Raw genomic sequence first — 21,412 nt, forward strand, 5'->3', positions numbered from 1 at the left:
ATAGCTCTCTAGAGACAGACCTGGCGAGGACAGGAAGTGTGAGTCCTTTGTCAAAACATTCTCCTGGGATGCCTGGATGGCTCAGTGGTTTAGTGCTGCCTTCAGCCCAGGGCGTGATCCTGGAGTCCCAGGATCGAGTCCCACTTTGGGCTCCCTGCATGGACCCTGCTTCTCCCTCTGCTTGTCTCTCTCTCTCTCTCTCTCTCTCTCTCTCTCTCTCTCTCTTCCTCTCTCTCTCATGAATAAATAAATAAAATCTTAAAAAACAACAATAACAAAACTTTCCAAGGACCTCTGTGTGCCAAGTGCTAGTGCTGGCACTGGGATAAAGATAAATCGGATGTGGTCCATGTACTCAAGAATTAGAACATCATATGTTAAGTGTTGTCATGGAAGAATGTGCAGGGTACTTTGGGAACACAGGGGAGGGGGTGAATGGGTGGTTCCCAACTTGGAAAGGCTTTACAGAGACATTGATCTCTGAGTAAGAACTCCCTAGAATGGTATGTGCAGAAACCAGAAGCTTGATGGAACATAGGTGGGTTTGAAAAGGACCAATAGAGCAAGGCATGGGCTTTGCACATCTCAACTCCCTTGGAAGGTGTTAGGTCTCCAAGGACAGATTTGTCTTCTACTTCTTCCATCTTCCTGGTCCCATCTGGGTTCCTGGCAAAGTGCTGGCACAGAGGGAAACTCACAACGTGTTTGGGGACTCCAGTTTCTCTTAAACGTCCCAAACTTCAAAAATAAAATCTTTAATCTTTGAGGATCCTTCAAGTTTGGTTATGACCTTGAACTGCCTCTTGGGCTCCCAGTACTGGTGGGTGGGGAGATGGGGGCTGGTGGGTGTGCACCAGCCACTGAAAGTAAGGAGTTGGGGAGTGGATCTGATAAAGAGTGTGTTACCTGGGGGATCCTGCTGTGGTGTCTGGAAAGGGCATGCACTGCCCCACTCCTATACAGCTCACTGAGAGTAAGGTAGGAGGAGGAACACTGGGGAGGCCTGAGGGCTCACAACAAACCGTCTCTCTTGTTCCTTCACACAGCCCTCCCTGCTTATTACCAGCCTTGCCCTCCACAATTTCATTCTGGCTGATGTGTCTCTCTAAGCATCCTAGGGTCCTCTGTGTCCTCCCCATTAACCACAGTGACAGTGGTCTCCCCATCAGACTGGGGACTCCCTGAGGGTAGGAAATGTTTCCTTCCTCTGGAGCTCTTCCCAGTGCTCAGAGCATGACCAACTGCCCATGTTCCAAAAGGAAAGCCTTTAGTTGAATAGCCACGTTATACACGAGAATTGATGAAGGATCTGGGACCCAGTTCTCCAGGTCAGAAGACCCAGGGATTTGGGGCGTTGAGATGATGACTATGAGTAGGGAGAGGGTGTCTGCTTTCAGGCGGGAGGCTGTCCTCCATACCTGTGTCCCAAGCCTGTTTTCCCACCTGAAGGTGGGAACCAGGGCTGTTGACTATTGCCCTTTGCAGTTCAGGAAAGGCCCGACTCCTGCCTGCGTTGCCAAATCACTGGGCAGAGTGTGGAGCCCAGGCCATTCCTGCTCTCTGCTCTGTACCAGAGAAGAAACTACTCACTGTTTGTCCATTTATTGAGCTCCTACTAGGTCGCAGGACAGGAGACATAGAAGTGGGTGACACTTGGCCCTGCTTAGCAGTGAGATAGGGACTGAGCACTGAGGGAGGGCAGGGTCACTCCAGCTTGCAACTGCAACAGTGCATTTGTGCATCACTGCTGCTTAGGACTGAGGATAGGGAAGGAACCGCAGTGAGTTCAGTGAGGCTGGGTGGGACACACCATTATCGGGCACAGGAGACACATGGAGAAGAGGTTGGTGTGGCTGGCTGTCAGCTGTAACATCCAGGGCAGGAGCAGGGTTTAGTCCTCTGCAGAGTGTGTGGTGGGGGCTCTCACTCTGGCCCCTGGTCCTCATCCTCTCTGCCTGGGGAGAGTTCCGTACATGACTGGTTACAGGAACCTTGTCTGTATCCTCCACCCTTGGAAGGCTTCCCTAGTCACTTCTCCCTGGGCCCTCCCTCCATCTCCCTAACTCAGGCTGTAGATATCTGAGGCAATCCATTACAAATTCATCTGCCGTATCTTCTAGTTCTCAATCTCAAGTGGCTCCAGGGCACGGATGAGCCAGCCTTCAGCTATTCTCTCTAAAAGGAGGTAAGTGGTAATCCAGTATTTGAAAGTCCAAAGGCCCTCCTAGAGATGCCGAAGGCTCTGTGGACTAGGTGATGGGAGACCCAGCTTTAGGCCCAGCTGCTCACTGTGACTTCGGGCAAGCTGCTTTGCTTCCCTGAGAAGGGGATTCCTGCCCACAAACTGCATGGAGGGACATTCATTTCTATTTTGGTACTGGGGTGACTTCCTTGGCCCTTAAAATAGAACAGCACAGACATTGAGAAAAGAATCTCGGGGGAGAAATAGAGGGCTTGCCATCTCTGTTCCCAAGAGCCTATATTGGAAGGAGCAGGTGTTCTATCAGGGAAGCTAGAAAGGCACCCTGCTAGAGGATGCATTCCAGGGGAAGGGGTCAGGCATCAGTGAGGGCAGACTGGAGCTCACTATCTCTGAGCCTCTCCCATGGCGGCTGCCTTGAGCTTCTGATCTTTCACCCCTGCCTGGTTCACTTACCTAACTTCAGGCCTGTTCATCCATTTATTGAATGTACCCTTGGACCCACTGGGGTTGTGGCCCCTGCCAGAAGGTGTTAGCTGATAACTGCTGAGGGTGTGACCCCTCCCAGAGTGATCCACACAATTGTTGAAGACAGGAAATATCTTAAGACTAAAGGCATGACTTTCTTAACAATCACTCATCAGTGAGGGAATAAGGGGGATATTCCAGGGTCTGAAAAAACATACATCATTCTCTGTGGCTTCAGCTGGTCTGAGAGGGGAGCAGAGTGTGTTGGGGGTGGAGAGGGTGCAGCTTCAGGACTCTGGCTGTCTCAAATCTGGATCACCAAAGGGACCACTTCCCTGCGCCTCAACTGCTCTCTTCTACCGGACATCTGCCTAATGGCTTGTGGGGAGCCTGCTCTGGCTGGCTGACTGCCTGGCCCCCACCATGGAAACTGGCAGCAAGGCATCTGGTCACTTTCTCATGAGGCCCTTGCAATCCACCAGAGGCTCTCACCTACCTTCTGGAGATGGCCCCACCCTGCCCAGGAGGCCCTGCTCCGTTGGTCTTTGCTGGTGCCCTGGTGGTGGAGCTAGAAGACACAGAGAAGAAAGAGGGCAGCAGAGTAAGGCCGTCCTGGGACCCAAGAAGGGCATGGCAGGGCCAGGACCAGAGTTGGGGCCTCATAAATGCAGTCCTTCCTCAAGCATCCTGGGAGCTGGCGGAAAAACCGTGGATTGGTTCATTCGGTGACTGATTCCTTCACTGAAGTCCACCTCTTTCTCCCTCATTCTCCCTCCCTTTGCCCTTCCTTGCACAGACACCTAGTGGGCACCTCTAATAGCAACTGCTTGTGTTACAGGCACAGAGGAAGTGGCAGTCCTGCTACTGCCCATGGTGGGAGGGGTTCTGCTCTGGGGACACCAGCCACATGACCCTGCAGTGTAGTGCAGGACAGCGTGCCAAGGACAGCATGGCGCCCAGGCCGTGGGGACCAGCTCCGTCCGGGTAGAGCCCACAGTCGGGGAAGGAGAGGTGGGGCTTGGAGGATGTGGTGAGTCGTCAGAGCATTGGACTTGATCCTCACAGAGCACTGAGGGTGTGGTGGCTAAGGGTTGGTTGGTTTTCTTTTGATTTTTTTTCCCCCTTTACAGCAAAGATTTTGAGTGGCGTACTGGCTGCTCAGATTTGCACTTTTCAGATCCTTCTAGGTGCAGTGTGGGGAATGGGATTGGTTCGTTTTTCCAATTCTAGGCTTTAGACCCAAAGTGATTTTGAACCTTTGGCAGAACTAGATTCATCCTGTCTCCTTATCCCTGCAACTCCTCCCCCTGTATGCACAGACCCCCTTTCTAAGGAAACAATTGGGAAGCCTAGCAAGTGGCCAAACCATGCTGGCCTTACCTCCTCCAATGCCAGCCTGGGGTGCCCCTGGCCAGAGCATCTCCCCCACCTCCCTGACTTGTTAGTGGCCAGGCCAACTCAGCCCTCCCTAGGGAACGTGCTGGGGGAAGAAAGGTCTGGGCAACACTTACCTGTTCTTCTCTCTGGCTGGATAGGAGGTATTCCTGGGGGAAAGAGAAAGAAGGAATGAGGGCCACACTGCTTCCCTGGGGGCTTGGTGTAAGGTGGGAAGGGCTCCTGGCTCTTTGGGGTTCGATGCCTTTGGTGGGTAGTCCGTGGAATTCCAGTCACTTCCCACTGACCTAGTATGCCTGGGCCATTTGGCTGCTCCAGGCAGGAGACAGTGGGAGAACCGGGAAGTGCAGAGACTTCGGAGTCACTGGTGCCTGGCCGCTGTTGGGCATCCTTGGAAGAGTATTTAACCTATCTAAATCTTAGTTTTCCCACTGGTGCTAAGGGGGACATTGTTGTGAGATGTCACCACATGTCAGCATACTAGGTGCTCAGTATATCTCTCTCCTCTGTCCCCATCTCCTGCTCCTCACAGGGCGTTGGATTTGGAAGAGAATCCTGAAGCAGCCCAGTCCAGAACACATTGTGTGGAGGAGAAGACTAAGGCCAGAAGTATTTGGTCACCAGCCAGTTTTCTCTGTTTTTATGTGCATATTTTTCAATTTCAAAAGCAGTCTTTGAGTACATGCCCACTGTAAAAGCAATCAAGTAATGAGAGGTTTATACAGTAAAAATTAAGGTCCCTTTCACTCTCTCTCCCTTACTTCCACTTCCCAGCCTAGATGTGGCCACTGTTGATGGTTTGATATTTATCCTAGAAATTTGCCTATGTATTTGCATGTATGTGTGCGTAAATATATTGTTTTTTTTATTGTTTTAAAGACTTATTTATTTTAGAGAGAGAGTACAAGCAAGGAAAGAGGCAGAGGGAGAGGCAGAGAGAGAATCTCAAGCAGACTCATCACTGAGTATGGAGCCCGACTCAGGGCTCAGTCTCATGACCCTGAGATCATGACCTGAGCTGAAGTCAAAGAGTTGGACGCTCAATCAACTGAGCCACCCAGGCGCCCCAAAGTATGAAGTGTAAAGAAAACCAATTGAACAAACAAGTAGGCTTCTAGCATGCATATCATTATGTAACTTGCTTCTTCCACTTACCTGGTATCTTGGCAATCTTTCCATATCTTTCCACAAATCTGTCTCATCCTTTTTAATGGGCACAAAAGCTATGGGTGTGCCTAATATATTTTGACTATTCACCTATTGATGGTTTGTTTTAAAGATTCATGTGTGAAAAAAAAAAAAAAAAGATTCATGTGTGAGGCACCTGGGTGGCTCAGTTGGTTTGGTGTCTGTCTTCAGCTCAGGCCATGATCTCAGATTCCTGAGATCGAGCCCCATGGTGGGCTCCTTGCTCAGCCAGGAGCCTGCTTCTCCCTCTTCCTCTGCTGCTGCTCCCCCTGCTTGTGTTCTCTCTTACTTTCTGTCAAATAATAAAAATCTTTAAAAAAAATATGTATTTTTTGAGAGAGAGAGTGTAGGGTAGGGAGAGGGAATCCCAACCAGACATGTATATGTATTATATAGATAATATATATATACACACATATGTTTTATGTATATATATATATACAGTTTTCTCTTTTTCATTGTCAATGTTTTATGTATATATATATACACACACATATATACACAACATATATATATATATATATATATATATATATATATATATATATATAAAACATAAAACGTTGACAATGAAAAAGAGAAAACTGTCCAGACTATTTGCTCCTTGTCCCCCTGGGACATGACTCCCACATGGAGAGAGCCCTAGAGAACACGGGTTCAATTTAATATTTTTCCCTGAGTCAAACAGAATCGACTGGAGCTTGGCTGGTGGCTGTGCACTCATCTAGACACTGATGTCCAGCTTCACCACCTGTCTCCAGAGTCATCCCTAGTGTCAACTAGGGATGCAAGGGCAGCAGCAGGGTGGGAGGCACTGCTCTCACCCTTAAGGTGACTGCACCCCGACCTGCCAGAGATTGTCCCAGGTTTATCACTATAGCCTGCCATAATGAACTCTCCAAAGCAGCAGGGTTTGCTGATCATTCATTTGGACACTATTGCATGGGCGACACCTACCGGCCCCTGGGCTTGAAGCCGGGCCTCTGCTTGGTGTCTCCAAATCCACTCAAAATCACTCCCTGCTGGGCAGCACCCACCTTTGTCACTCACCTCCCACCCGCTTCCCCATCAGCCCAAAGAACTGGCTTGCTTTGCCCCTCTTCACCTCCTGGAGCTGGAGCTGGAGCTGAATGCCTGGGATGCCACCGTCCTGGAGAAGCAGAGAGTTCATCGTTAGAGCTGGGGGAAGGGGAGGCTGGGGCTGGAGATGGACAGGGAGGGCCACCTGAGCGACAGCAGTGTCACACCACTTGCTCTGTGCTGGCACCTGGTTCTGGTGCATTCTTGACACAATACTGCGCCTAGGCACAATAATTCATAGTTAACATTCCACCTACTACATCCCTAGCACCAGTCTCAGCACTTTCATGTATTAACTCATTTAATCCTCACTGAAACCACGCCAAGTAAGAACTGGTATGGTCACCATTTTACAGATGAAAACACTGAGGCACAGAGACATTGGTTTGTATGAGCTCACCAGCTAGGATGTGAGAGACGGAGCCAGATTTGAGTCCCAGTCATCTGGCTCAAAGACTCAAATAGTGCAGTCAAAATCTCACTTACTTTTCAAAGCCACTGTATGACATGGTGAGTATGATTTATCCCCACTCTACAGATGGGGAAACTGAGACGTAAGTGATGTGTCCAAGGTCACACAGGAAGTGGTGGAGGCAGAGTCTGAACCCAAGGAGTCTGACTCCAGAGCATGGGTTCTGCGCCATCTTAGAAAATGTCTCCAACATAGACAGGTAGGGGCAGCTGATGAACTCATGATGGGTACCCCGTAGGCAGGGTGGCGTCCCTGGTACCCCCACTCTCACTGCTGCTATCTTCTCTTCCCCCCATACTCTCCACATTGTCCCAGATTTACCCTAGCCCACAGCCTGGGCCTCCCAAAGGGAATAGGGTATGGGGCCTGGGATGGAGGCCACTCGTCTGGGCAGAGACATTTTCATCCTTGAGCTGATGGGGTGGAAGTTCTGGGCCAAGGGCTCTGGATTGAAGTTCTCATTCTTTCCATCAGCCTTTGTGATGTTGGCCAAAAAGTCACCTCCATTTCTGGTCTTAAGCTGAGCCCCCAAAGGGCTTGCTTAGCTATGCTGAGAGGGAGAGATGCATGCTAATGGAGAGGATGACAGTGGGTGACAGTCATTAGACCATCCTCACATCTCTCTGTGCCCTGAACCTGCCACAAAGCCTAGAACACAGCCTGTGTAGGATACAGAATGCTGAAGAGGGGCCCCCTCTCTGACAGTCTGAGAAGAGGGGGAAGGACAGGGTCTCCTTTTCCAAGAAGGCTGAAGACAGACAGCTAGAGCCCTAGAGTATCCCAAACCACCTGCGAAGAGGATGGGACCTGGGCTTGGTTCAGGGGCACATTCTTCAGTGCCCGTCTTTCCCAGGGGTGGCACTGGAGCACCTGAGACCCACAGGGACATGGCTGGGGTGTAGTGGGAACCCCTTTGCCTCTCACGGCTGACCTGGTCCTGACATTCAGGACCAGGAGTGGGTTGTTCTCTGAGCCCTGGACTGATTCAGTCACTTCCACTCTGCAGCCCAGGATGTCAAGGGCTGGGGCAGCTTGTCTTGGGCAGGAGTCGCTGAGCCTGGCCAGGAACTGGGAAAGTCTCTTTGGAGATTTGGACTCCTTTCTGAAAAGCTCATGAAAACCACGTTGCCTGGGTAAAAGGCAGCCTTCAAATGCAAGCTGGAGAGGATAACTACTTATGAGTTAAATAAGACTTAAGTTTCTCTCCCCACCTCCCTGGGTTTCTGAACGCTGGTTCCATTTCCTTCAGGAAAGATTCTTCCCCTACCTGAAGGCTTCCTTATGCATTCAACCCAAATCCCTAGCTCAGGGATAACTGCAGGTGAGGGAGCCCTCAGAGCTGGCAAGGTGATCAGGTCATCCTGTCACCGTCTCGTTCCTTCCTTCCATTGCCTCACTTGTGTGAATGTTTCCTCTACTCCCACTCTTATGTCTTGGCAAACAGAAGAGGCATGAGACCCAGCTGCAGGGGGATGTGCTCACAGGTGGAAAGCCCAGCAGCACAAGGTGAAGTGGATGATGTAGAGAGCTCCCTGTCACACCGCTCAGCTTCCCTGGGCCAGTTCCTATGGTGATTGACTCGGACTCTGCAAAGCATGTCGAAGCTTGAGAATGGGGCACCTGGGTGGCTCAGTGGTTGAGCATCTGCCTTTGGCTCAGGTCATGATCCTGGGGTCCTGGGATCGAGTCCCGCATCAGGTTCCCTGCGAGGAGCCTACTTCTCCCTCTGACTATGTCTCTGCCTCTCTCTGTGTGTCTCTCATGAATAAATAAATAAAATCTTAAAAAAAAAACTTGAGAAGACTCTTGGGGATCTACTTCCCTCTCCTCCCATTTCACAGGTGTGGAAACTCATGGCCAGAGAGCATCAGCGACCTTCCCAAGGTCACACAGAGCCTGCAGAGAAGCTAGGACTTGAACCCAGGTGGGTCCTGCTGTGTTCTTTACTACACACATTTCCACATTCAGACAGAGCAGGAAGGAAACTCACCACAAATGGCAGTTCTTTCGATGGCTCTTGCAGTGGCCCCAGGGTCCTAACCATCTCAGGACTGGGAAAGCCAGGCTCAGGTTCGCCCCATCTGCCCTCCTGAAAGCCCCCACTGAGCACTGATCCTATTTGGTCTGTTGGCCTCGCTCCTCTGTCTGCTTGGGAGCAGCCCAAGTTCAGGATCTTTGTCTTCAGACGGGTGCAACACAAGCCGTGTGCCGAATTTCGGGATTTCTCTCCAGTGACAGCATTCAGGTCAGTTTAGTAGAAGACAGTGGCAATCAAACTGAGTACTTACCAGGAAATAAGAGTTTCTACACGTGAAATGAAAGAGTGATCCTGCCCCAAGTTGACCCCCTTGAAAGGAAATTCTGGAAAATGTCCTCTGATGCATAGACAGACACACCGAATCTGACCTTGGGCAAACGTGCAGTCGTGCTCTTGAAGCTGCATAACCTTGTACACACTGTTTGACCTTTCCGTGCCTCAGTTTTCTTATCTGTGAAATGAGGATAGTAACGGTGCCTTCCCCACAAGGTTGATATGAGGTTAAACTGGTTAATACTTAGGAAGCCTTTCAAACAGTGCCAGGAACATAGGATGTGTGAAATAAAACACAAACCCTCAGATACATACTCACACACCATTGCTGCCATGTACATGTGCCCCGGCCAGGCCAGGCAACGTGGCTAACGATGCGCAGCCGTGGAAGGGATCCACCCCGCCCCCTCCACAGCAGATCAGCCCCGAAGTACCTCCAGGGTCAAGGTTATCCAGGACCCTGCTTCAGCTCCCACTGCCAGGTCCTCGGCAGCTGTCCCAGTGCATGCAGACAGCCCCATCAGGAGAAGCAGGGGGACGCAGAGCAGCATAGCAAGTACAGCTCTATCCTGGGACCTTCTGGAAGCCCCTCTTGGCCTGAAGATGCTGCCGCCAACAGGCCTGCGTCCTCTCTCTGGCTCCTTTAGTGTGTGTTTGGGGGCGTGTGTGAGGGGGGAAGCGCCACCTATTCTCTATCCTTCCAGCTACCCTGCTTTTCCTTGGGCTTATCTGGCCCCTGGGGCCACTTCCTGTGACTCCCGTCCCTCCTTCTCTGGCTGGCTGGAAAGGCCGATGATAGGATGATACGAGAGGAGGGTCCAGACCTCTTCCACTGCCACCCCTGCACTTGATCCCAGGGCTTAGCACTCTGATGCAACACTGGCCTCACCTTTGGCTGCATTCCCTTGGTGGCAGGTGCACAATGGGGCACTGTGTGGGGGCCTGGCTGGAAGCCCGAGGGGGCCTTGTCATCCTGGGCATGGGGCGGAGGACTGTGTGGCTCCTCCCTTCCTGGTGCTCTGCTCCCCTGTAAGAGAGGCCTCGGCTCCAGAACTCAATGTTCTACCACTTGTCTCCCCATCACAGCGCACCCCCTTCCTGAGGTTCCCCTCCATCGGGGGTTCCCATGTACATATAGAAATGGACATCTTGCCCTAAGAGAAGTAACATAGCACTTAAAGGAGTAAAACTCCTCATAAGGAAGAATTGGAGTTTGCTAGAAAAATGGCCTCCTGCTCAAGTGTCATCAGCTCTAAATTACTTCCCACTGCTGTCAAAATGATCTTTCTAAAGCCCTAACCTGACATGTGTCTCCCTGTTTACAGCCTCCCAATGTCCTCCTATGGCCCGTGGCATAATGTTCAGGCTTCCTAGCATGGCTTTCAAGGCCCTTCTCTACTTAGTTCCTCCCTGTCTCCCATCCATCCATCCATCCATCCATCCATCCATCCATTCACCCATCCCTCCATCCCTCCAACCATCCATCCAACCAACCATCTACCCATCTCTTCACCCCTCCAACCATCCATCCCTCTATCCACCCATCCCTCCAACCATCCATCCATCCATCCATCCATCCATCCATCCATCCATCCATCCATTTTTCTGTCCATCTGTCAGTGTAGAACAAGGACCCTGTGGTCAGAGACCTGAATTCCAACCCTAGCTGCACCACTAAAAAGCTGTGTGACCTTGACACATCACTTAACCCCTCTAAACCTTAGAATCCTCATCTGTAAAATGAGATTAACAATATAATTTATTTCCAAAGTTGCTGTAGAATGAAATGAGACCATGTGGGGTGCCTGGGTGGCTCAGTCATTGAGGCATCTGCCTTTGGCTCAGGTCATGATCTCGGGGTCTTGGGATCAGAGCCCCACATCAGGCTCTGCTCAGTGGGGAGTCTACTTCTCCCTCTCCCTCTGTCTTCTTTCTCTCAAATAAATAATTAAATTTAAAAAATTTTTAAAAAGAAATGAGGTTATGCATCCTTAGCACAGAGCAAGGAGGTAAATATTTCACACTGTTAACTGTCATTACTGTTACCATTACTGCCTGGGTGAGGCACGGGGTTACAGAGGATGAATAAGATGCCAACCCTGTCTTCCAACATCTCATAGTCCAGAAGAGACCTATGGTTGGCAGGAAAGCTATGTTCAGCTTCGTACGTGCTGGCTTAGAGAAGGACGTGCTCCCTCCCCATCTGCCCCAAAGCCATTCCCTGGTCCTAGACAAACTGCACCATCTGTTCCCAGACGAGACTGAGACTCCCTGCCCCACGCCTTGACCTTGGCTTATTGCCTCTGCCTGAACCTCCTTTTCCACCTGGTGTATTCCCACCCATTCTTAAAGGGCCTGCTTCATGGTCACCTCCACAGTAGAGTTTTTCTGAGTCTATTCCTGACTCCAGCAAGAATTGATTGGTCCTCTTCTTTGGCTTTCCCAGTATCTCCCGCTTACATCTCCAGTGGCTCTGCGCGGGGGTGGTGCAGGAGTGGCAACCCAGAGGGAGAATGGTGTGAGGCCTTTGCTCCCCTGGAGGAAGGTCTGTGCTCCATTTCTCCCAGAGGGGACGGCTGGGCGAGGGCAGCCCTGCTGGTGGGCTGTGTTACGCCAAAAGCTGAGTGCAGCTGTGATATAAATGTGCTTGGCCCACAGTGGGTCCTTAAGAAATGTGCTGTCACCCTGAGTCCAGGCCAGTGATAGCAGAGATGGATGAGGGCAGGTGTGGAGGTTTGGGGGCAGATACCCCCAACATACCCCCTCCACTCCCCTCCAGCAATCTCTTTGGTGAATCCCAAACTGATGGCTTGAGAACTACGGCATGTGCTAAAATGCAGATCCCCCAGCTCAGCCTGATTCTGGCTCCAGCAGCCCTGGACTCTTGGTCTGTCCCAACACTCCAGATGACAGTCACTCAGCTTCCCACTGAACTTCCCCAAGGGTGTGGCCTTCCACTTTGGGTTTTCCACTGTTGTTGATGAGCTCTTCCTTACAGGGAAGAGTTTCGCTTTTCATCTCCTTCATTTACAGATGTAGTATCTGAGGCAGGTTGGGCTTGCTCTAGGTGACAGTAAGAATTGGTGGCAGACTAGCAGCCCAGACCCCCGTCAGCTGCTTCTCACCTCCCACCAGGGCCTCAGCCTCTAAGAGCAAGCAATACAGGGCTGGAGGCAGAGTGACAGCATGGGTCGCTGGGTGGGGGAGATGGCTTCCCATTTTGCAAGTCGAAACAGGATGACTTTAGGACTTAAGAAGTATCCTCAAGCCTCAGTTTCTCCATCTGCAAATCGGAGCTGCTGCTCATTGGGTGGTGGTAAAGACTTGATGATTTCCCCAGTTTTAAAGGGCTCAGCACAGTGCCTGGAGCATCGTATGCCCGCGGTGAATCCTCACTTGTTTTCCGTGATCATTCGACCTCTGGAACCCTGGGCCTCCGTGGACTCCCGGCCCCGCCAGCGCAGAAGCCGCCCCGCGTGGGACAGGATGTGGCGGGTGCACAGCGGGCAGGAGGCAGGGGCCACGGGGCCGAGGAGAGGGCGGCGGGAAGCAGGGGAGAGAAAATCCCAAAGGTCCGGAAGGCCGAGAGCAAGGCAGGGCACCGGCTGGAAACCGCGGCTATTTGCAGCGCTGCCTTCGGGCTGCGGTCTCGGGGCTGGCGCTCGCTGCTCTGGGTCCGAGCCCGCCGCCCCGCCCGGTGCCCTCGGCCACCCCGCCCCGGCCCCGGCCCGCGCGCCCCGCCTCGCCGCGTCCTCGCGGCTCCAGCGGCGGGAGGGCTGGGGCGCGAGCCGGGCGCGACCCCGGAGGGCTGCGTGGAGGCGGGTGCGAGCCGGGCGCGCGGGGCCGGGGCGGGCGCGGGTGGCCGTGTGGCCCGCGGGGCGAGTCGCGGCCGCGGCGAGGCTCCCGGGGCGCCGGGTGGGCGCGCAGCATTGCTACAGGCTGCGGTTTGGCGAAGACCGCGGAGCGGAGAAGAGAAAGGGCGCGGGAGGGAGGTTTTTTTAAAGCTGAGGGCGAACAGCGAGGAGGGAAACACGAGAGGGGGGCGGGAAGCGGGCAGGAAGCTGACGTTTCCCGAGCGCCCACTCGGTCCCCAGCAGGAGGAGGCTGGGCGCACCGAGTCGGCCGCTCCCGCTCCGGGAGGCCGAGCGCCGCGGCTAAGGCCGCCCAGCGGGGGTGTGGCGGCGTCGGGATTCGAACCTGGGGCCCTGGCGCCGCGCGCTCCCTCCCCTGGCCTGAGAACGCGGACGCCAGCCGGGCGGGGGCGGCGGGCCGGGCCGCGGCGGGGCGGGGGGGCGGCCACCCGGTGGGGACACCTGTGCGGAGGGGGCGGCAGCCGGGCGGACGATCGGCTCCCGCACCCCGGGTGACGCCGCAGAGACCCTGCTTCAGACTTTCCCGCGCCCTTTCAGCGCTCCCGTGTGGAGCCCGGTCTCCCCTCCTAGGTCTCGGAGTTGGCGGATCCAAGCCGGGCAGGAGCTGGGGCCGGGTCCCCACCGTCCGTCCTGTGCAGAGGGGGACAGGAGGTAAAGGAGGGGCCCGGCAGCCTGGCCCTCCCAAGGGAGCGCAGTGGACGACAGGGAGCGCGTGATTGGTGCAAGCTCTGAGAAGGTCCCCCCCCCATCTTTGAGGTTACGCCCCTGCATTCATTGATTCTGGGCTTACTGAGCACCTGACAACATGAGAGTTGGCCCAGAGCAGGGGTGAAAGAACCAGACAAGCATTTAGAACAATTTTATTTAATTTATTATTTTATTTTATTTTTAAATATTTTATTTATTTATTCGAGAAACAGAGAGAGAGGCAGAGACACAGGCAGAGGGAGAAGCAGGCTCCATGCAGGGAGCCAGACGCGGGACTCGATTCCGGGTCTCCAGGATCACACCCTGGGCTGAAGGCGCTAAACCGCTGAGCCACCCGGGCTGCCCCATTTATAACAATTTTAACCCAGCGTGGAAAGTGCCATGGAAGGGGCATTTGGGGGAGAAACCAAGATTCCTGGACCCCCTCTAATGACACGGCCCAGGCGCATGTCCGACGCCTGTCCTAGACAGGACACTGGGTTTGGAAAGGTGGGTCTCCACTCCCGAGAGCACATGAAGCAAACAGAGCGGTTGCCCTCTGTGTCCAGAAGTTGTGCGGGCAGGTATCTCTGTGGGGTCGTGGCAGGTATTTGCACCCCAGCCTGCCTGGTTTTTGACATCTAGCACCTCGGTTATGCCTGGAATATCTCGGGAAGGGTCTGAAGTTATTGCTCAGTTTCAGAAAGAAATTCTCAGAGTCCCGAGAATGATTCAGAGCAATCCCTGACCTCACCCTGCCATGGAAGGTGCATCCTGGCCACGGGGCCCCTTCCTCCCTAGGTCCCTGGCACCTACTCACATTTTTTTTTTTTTTTTTTTGCAGTTAGGCTCTGTAAGGAAAGAAAAATATACGTGGGAGGTATGTGTTCCCAAGAAGGATTTGAGTCAATAGTAGAAGCAAAAGCATAGCAGAGTGGTTAAGAAGGAGACTCTGGGTTCAAATTCTGACCCATCACTTACCATCTGTGTGACGTCACGTTATTTAATCTTTCTGAACTTCACTTAACCTTATCCCTAAGGTGGGAATTATGATATATTCACTTCAAAAGGTTGCTGAGCTGTTTAAATGAGATAATGCATAAAAGAACTTCATGCAGCACCTGGCACATTGTAAGCCTTTAATAAATGGTGGCAGTTATTATTGCCATTAATAAGATAATGTAATGAAGCAATAGCACTTGTCCATGTTTTATGGGAAAGCCCGGATTAAGGAAAGTCATTTAAGGCATTCCCTGATATTTGGCCATCAGATCGAGAATTTCATAAGGATGGGGACTGGGCTTCTCACGCCTCACTGGGAGTTCCTTGTGGCCAGGTCTCTTGGACAAAGTCTGGTATGCCAGATCTTAAAGGTAGGGTTCAGAAACTTCGGGTCTGAGAACCAAGGGAGGCATGGGAAACCCCCCTTGTTGGGGGATGTGGCTTCAGCCCCTGCCCCTCACCGTGGAGGGGGTTGGGCAGAGAGAAGTCTCTCTCCTGAGTGTCTGCTTCTCCCAGAGCCCTTTATGTGTATAGAGATACCCAGAGTCTGACCCCATTAGTGGGAGAGGAGAAGCTCATGATGTAAATCGGTCTTTTCTTCCTGGATCTTGGTTAGCGAGTGTGGGAGAAAAGTGAACAGCTAATTGAAAATATAATTATAATGCACTGTCCTTTGTCTACTGAGTGGAGCCTCCAAACCCCACTGTCTGCGGAACAGTTTGTTTCTCGAGTCGGTGAGGACTCTGGAGCCAGCCACCCGGAGACGGCACCCACTGGTTGGGTAACTTGGCTGGCTGGGGCTCGGCGGGAGGCTCAGGATTGAACCTCTGTCCCGTTTTCCCTGACCACTGTCTGGAACACCTGAGCTGACGGAGCTCAGAGAAGAATGCTGAGTTCAGTGAGATCCTGAGCAGGCTGCTGGGGAATCAGGGAAGGAAGAGATGAGGCCAGACTGGGGAGTGTGAATGTTACCCAGCAGACACTGGGGACTCACTGGAAGCTTTAGAGCAGAGGATTTATGTGGGATTTGGGGTTTTTTTCCCCTTCATGGGTTCCCAAAGCCTCCTCCCCTCAATGAGGTGATGAGAAGGAAGGGCTGGGAGTGAGGAGGAGCTGGAGGGGGAGGGGAGCCTCTTAGGAGGTAATTGTAATAGTCTAAGGAGAAGGGGGATGGAGAGGTGCGGGTACGGGGTGTCCTCAGGTCTGAGCTCTGGAGGGACGGACAGGGGAAGCACTGGGATGATGAAGAGGAAGGATAGGCTCTGGGAAGGAAGGAAGCAGACACTGGGGACTCACTGGAAGCTTTACAGCAGAGGATTTATGTGGGATTTGTGTACTTCTGGAATGGGAGTAGGTAAAGGGGGGTTTCCACAATCTAATCAATATCCTAGAATTACTTGGATATTTTACAATGAGATATGTACATGCATTACTTTCACAATTTTTTTAAAGATTTTATTTATTCGTGAGAGACACAGAGAGTGAGGCAGAGACACAGGCAGAGGGAGAAACAGGCTCCCTGTGGGGAGCCCGATGTGGGACTGGATCCCGGGACTCTGGGATCACGATCTGAGCTAAAGGCAGATGCTCAACCACTGAGCCACCCAAATGCCCCTACTTGCACAATTTAGAACAAGATAGGAACTGCTCAGACTGTACATTAACAGGAGAATGGATAAGTCGATTGTGGCCATGGAATACTACACAGCAGTGAAAATGAATAAATTGAAATGCATGTATCAACTCGAATAAAACTTATCCAGTGTTAAGCAAAAAAAGCAAGTTGTGGGAGGATACCTATCATGACTCCATATATGTAGAATTAAAAAACACTAAAAATATAGATCCATATTATAAATGGACACATACACATGTATATATACATAATATATAAACATATAAAATACTCATGGGAATAACTGATACATTCAGGAGAGAGCTTCCAGGTGGTTTCAGTTTTCCCCGTAATGACTCATTTAGTAAGCTCGGTAGTGAACCTTGAGGCTTGCTATCCTATTATGTGCCTTTCTATGTGCCTGATATAACTAATACATTTGAAAAACAAGATGAGAAATAGGAAAAGCCATGGGGGAGAAGGGTTTTAAGAAAGAGAGGAAGGTTTGGGGTGCCTGAGTGGCTCAGTAGGTTAAAGCAACTAACTCTTGGTTTCAGATGGGTCCAGGTCATGATCTCAGAGTCTGCTTGTCCCTCTCCTTCTGGTCCTCCCCCCGATTGTGCTCTCCCTTTCTCTCTTTCTCAAATAAATAAATAAATAAATAAATAAATAAATAAATAAATAAATAAATAAATAAATAAAATCTTAAAAAAAAAAAAGAAGAGGGGAAGGGTCAACAGTATGAAATGAGGTAACAAGCCCTGTAGTGAAGTATGGGCTGTAGGAGGACCCTGGGTTTTCCTGGGGTCAGGGACTGCCCACCAGCACTGGGGGCACAGAGGCAGAGGGTCTGCTTCAGTGTTCTTGCTCAGAGCCCTGACAGGAGGGTTCTGAAACCCCATTATCAGCCAGTGGCCTGCCCAGGGCACCCCACTCCCTCTGGCACATATGGGAAACTCTGAGGCTCTTTGATGTTGCAGAGGATGGTATAGGGAAGTTGTCCTCATCTCTTACCAAAGAGTGGTTGCAGGTACTACCCTAGGAGAGGCTCCCTGAGGACCATGGAGGTGACAGCAGCCCTGCCAGTCGGTGCTGCTGGGGGCACAGATTGGCCCTGAGGCAGGGGGATGACCATGCTCACTTCGGCAGGAGTCAGCGAGTCTCTGGCACCCAGAGGGCGGGTGGGCGAGGACAGTGTTGAGGCTTGAAGGTTTGAGGAGGCAAAAGCCAAATCCTGGTGCCCAGGCATGGAGAGTGGGCGATGCCCAGGCTTGGCAGACCGCGGGCTGAAAGATGCAGTGCCAAGCTGGGGCGAGGGGCTGCCAGGGCTGGAGATCAGAGGAGTGGATGGGGGAGGGCCCAGGCATTGTCAGGGCTTGAAGCAGAAGGGCCGCCGGGGGCAGGGTGGGGGGGAGTGCGGAGAGTGGGGGATCAGTGAAGCCAGCGGGTGGCCAGGAGGAAATGGGTAGTGCCAAGGGAGCAATGGTAAAAAGCTGGTGCCAGCCTGGGGCTGGGGGCAGGAAGGGGAGGCGGCGAGGGAGCCCTAGAGCTTACTCTTTCCCTGGGTCTCATTCAGTTTTGCAACAAAAACAGATGCCTTCGTTGATTAGTTATAAGACCACTGGTGGTGAGTTTCAGGGTTCACAGGGTCCTTGGGGATCATGTTTTCTAATCCCTTCTTTGTTTCTTGTTTTTTTAGTATTTCTTTTTTTTTTAAAAAAAGATTTTATTTATTTATTCATGAGAGACACAGAGAGAAAGAAGAAAGAGAGAGGTAGAGACGTAGGCAGAGGGAGAAGCAGGCTCAATGCAAGGAGCCTGATGTGGGACTCGATCCCGAGACCCCAGGATCATGCCCTGAGCTGAAGGCAGCCACTCAACCACTGAGCCACCCTGGCGTCCCTTCAATTCCTTCTTTGTATAGATGGGGATTGTGTTGGCCACAGTGGGGAGGCTGGCCTTCTCAGGGCCACCCAGTGAGTCTGGGGACACCTGGGTGTCTGTATCATACCTGTGGGGTACCAAGTGGGGTGCTAGGAGCTGGGGGTGGGGGGCTGGGGTGCCTGGAGTGAAGGGCTACAGTCTTGGCCAAGGGAGCCAGTGGTCTTGCTGGGGAGGCGGGCCAAACATATCCAACCCTAGCCAGCTGTGGGAGACCACATGCACCCCTGGGGCAACATTTTGGGGCAATAGTGGAGTGCATCTCCTGTGAGCTGGGACCTCTGTAGCTTTGGCAGAGCTCAAAAAAATGGGGAGACACTAAATCCATTAAGAATTCATTTTCGGGGGATCCCTGGGTGGCGCAGCAGTTTGGCGCCTGCCTTTGGTCCAGGGCGTGATCCTGGAGACCTGGGATCAAATCCCACGTCAGGCTCCCCGTGCATGGAGCCTGCTTCTCCCTCTGCCTGTGTCTCTGCCTCTCTCTCTCCCCCTGTGTGACTATCATAAATAAATAAAAATTAAAAAAAAAAAGAATTCATTTTCAATGGAAATCAAATGGCCTATGGTGCTAGAAAAGACCTTGCAAGACAAAAGTACATCACAAAGGTGGGGTTATTGCTGGGTATCTGGAGCTGATCTTGGTTACTCAGCTGTCATAGGGGGTCAGGGCATAAGGCGTCTGATCAGCAGATAATCCTGAGGCCTGTATGTCTGTTGGGGGACAGAACCAAGGGCTTTCTTTTAATTTTCATCGGTTTCGGGCCCAGGAAACGAGCTGCCAGCCGAGGACAAGGCTCAGTTGGGAAGTGCCCCTGGAGAACATCGATCCCCCTCCTCATTTTACACTGGAGCACACTGAGGCCCAAGGAGAAGTAACAATCTCCAACACAACTTTTTTTTTTCCCCCACATTTCATTTATTTCATTTATTTCCAAGGTGTGTCTAAGGCTTTGCATGAAGGTGCGCTTGGCATTCTGGGAAGGTGTTGGCATGAGCTGGGATGCCCCAGAGGGCAGGGAATGCTCCTAGATGGGTGCTCAGTGGGGTGGGCCTGATTGGGCGGAGATGGAGGGGTGGGGATCTGCCGTGTTGTCCTCTGGTCAGGGAGGGGACCCAATGGAGGCCTCAACCTCAGGACCCTCCCACAGGGCCCATTCTCCTGGGAGGGCCTGACTGCTTTGGAAGGGCAGCCTACCGCTGGGGAAGGGTGGGGTGTCCGGCAGCTCCCAGGGGCTGCAGGATGGGACCCATTTAGCCTCCGTAGTCATCTGACCCCCATGACTCAGCCTTGGCCCTGCCCATGGAGGGCAATGGGCCAGTCTGAGCTCATCACCGCTGCCCGGAGCAGAAGTGGTAAACAAGTTCACCCTCTGCCTCCCGCCCCTGAGAGGAAGCAGGAAAGAGGGTGAGGTGGGGGCCCTTAAACATTCCACCTGGCCCAAGCCAGCCTCATAACATGTCACGGGTGTCCACGGGACCTGTGCTGGGCTCTTGCAGGTGGGTGACATGTGCGGAAGTGTGTTTGTCTTCCCGCATGTCCTCAAAGGGAGCTGTGGCCAAGCTTCTCTGGGGCTGAGTTGGCCAGGATTCATGGGGACCATTTCACCCTATCCTTGTTGTCTGGGGGCCACTGGCTGTAGGCTCATGAGGCTCGGCCTGAAGGCTGGGGGTCCTCGTGGAGTAATACCTGGTTTGATCTGCTGTATCTCTGCCTCTGGCCTTCAGGCCTCAGGGCTCAGACTCATGTGGAGGGGCGGGTGGCGGCTATGCCCTCTGGGGACCTCTGGGAGACTGCAGACGAATGTTCCCGGACTATTGCTTTGGCCCGCAGCAGCCTATGTGAGGGCTCCAGCTTCAGCAGGTCCCCTCTTGCTGTGGGCCTCTGGCTCCGTCTGTCCTTCCACTTCACTTTCTCTCCTTCTGTCCTGTTCTGCTTCCTCCCCCCCCCTCCTTCCCTCCCTCCCTCAGGCCTTTCTCATCTTCCTCCATTTATTTTATACCCACTTTCCCCACCTTGCCTTCACCTCTCCTCTCAACCCAGTAACCGGCATTGCTCTTGGGAGCCGCCAGATGGCAGCAGTGCAGCGTGGGTCCCGTCCTTGCTGGGGGCTCCTTCCCTAGCCCCCCACCCCCCACCTGCCCCTGCCGCCACACCAGTGTGATTAACCACCTCTAACCCTTCACAACACCCACACCCTGCCCAACGCTTTCCGGGGACTTTAAACATGGAGGAAAACAGAGCAGCAAAATAGGGGCAGGGCCAGGGTGGGGGCCAGGAGCTCCCTGGAGACGCTCTAATATCCTTGGCAGGGTCACACCTCACCTCTGCTCCTGGAAACTGGGAAGTCCTGGTGAGCATCCCCATGCTACACACGAAGAAGATGAGACCCAAAGAAATGAAGTCACTTGCTCAAGTTGGGACCAGTTTCGACAGAAACTGTACTGTTCTATGTACCTTCATATTGTCTCTTCTAATGAGGCTGAAATGTAGAAGAGGCAGCCCCTGTCTGCCTTCTGGGAGCCCCCAGGCTGCTGGGGGAAACACAGCCCTGTCCTAGAAGCCACAGAATGGGGGAGACAGAGGTGAAGCCTTCTGGGGTCCCCTAGTGGTGTTGAACTAAAGCTAGGTGAAGGTAGTTGGGTCAGGCTTCCTGGAGGAGGCAGCAGCCAAGACCAAGGGAAGGGAGGCGGAGTAAGGGCAATGCTTTCCATGGCAGCTATCAGGTCAGGAGCTGCTTGGTGAGCCTCATGTATGGGAGCGGATGGGGTGGGCTGCTGCAGTCCTGGAGGCAAGGGAGGGGACGTGGTGGCCCCAACTTTGGCCAAGCTCCTTTACTGGCCCCTTGCCCTGCCCCACCTCCTCACTCCCTGTCCCACTGGGAGGCCAGCAGTGGGCTGGGGACAGGAGGCCCAGGGTGGGGTCCCTTCCCCAGGGCCTGAGCAGGATCCTGAGCCGGCTGTGGCAGTGCCCAGGAGCCAGAGAGGAGCCACCGCCCCCCACCCCCTTGGGCCCCTCTGTAATTAGGGCTATTTTTAGGCCCCTCTTCCTTCCTATTTCAGGCCTCTGGACTGGGCCGGAGAGTGGGCTGTCCTGGGGCCGAGGGCTGGAGCCGCTAAACTGGGCCGCGGCGTGGGAGCTGCAGCCACAGTGCAGACCACAGCGGGGGCGGAGTCCTGGCGG

At 52.9% G+C, this 21,412-nt stretch overlaps 1 protein-coding gene across 1 annotated transcript; it reads right to left on the reverse strand.

Annotated features, from left to right (window-relative positions):
- Positions 1–1,073: 1,073 nt before the first annotated feature.
- Positions 1,074–9,665, reverse strand: TAC4 (tachykinin precursor 4). The gene is made up of 3 exons (XM_055330736.1): positions 9,549–9,665; positions 6,302–6,401; positions 1,074–1,955 (listed from the first exon to the last, which is right to left on the reverse strand). The coding sequence occupies exons 1-3, from the start codon at positions 9,663–9,665 to the stop codon at positions 1,924–1,926; spliced, it is 249 nt and encodes an 82-aa protein (XP_055186711.1). The 3' UTR covers positions 1,074–1,923.
- Between the last annotated feature and the right edge of the window lie 11,747 nt (positions 9,666–21,412).

The sequence above is a fragment of the Nyctereutes procyonoides genome, unplaced genomic scaffold (assembly GCF_905146905.1).
Source record: "Nyctereutes procyonoides isolate TBG_1078 unplaced genomic scaffold, NYPRO_anot_genome, whole genome shotgun sequence".
Lineage (NCBI taxonomy): Eukaryota > Metazoa > Chordata > Mammalia > Carnivora > Canidae > Nyctereutes > Nyctereutes procyonoides.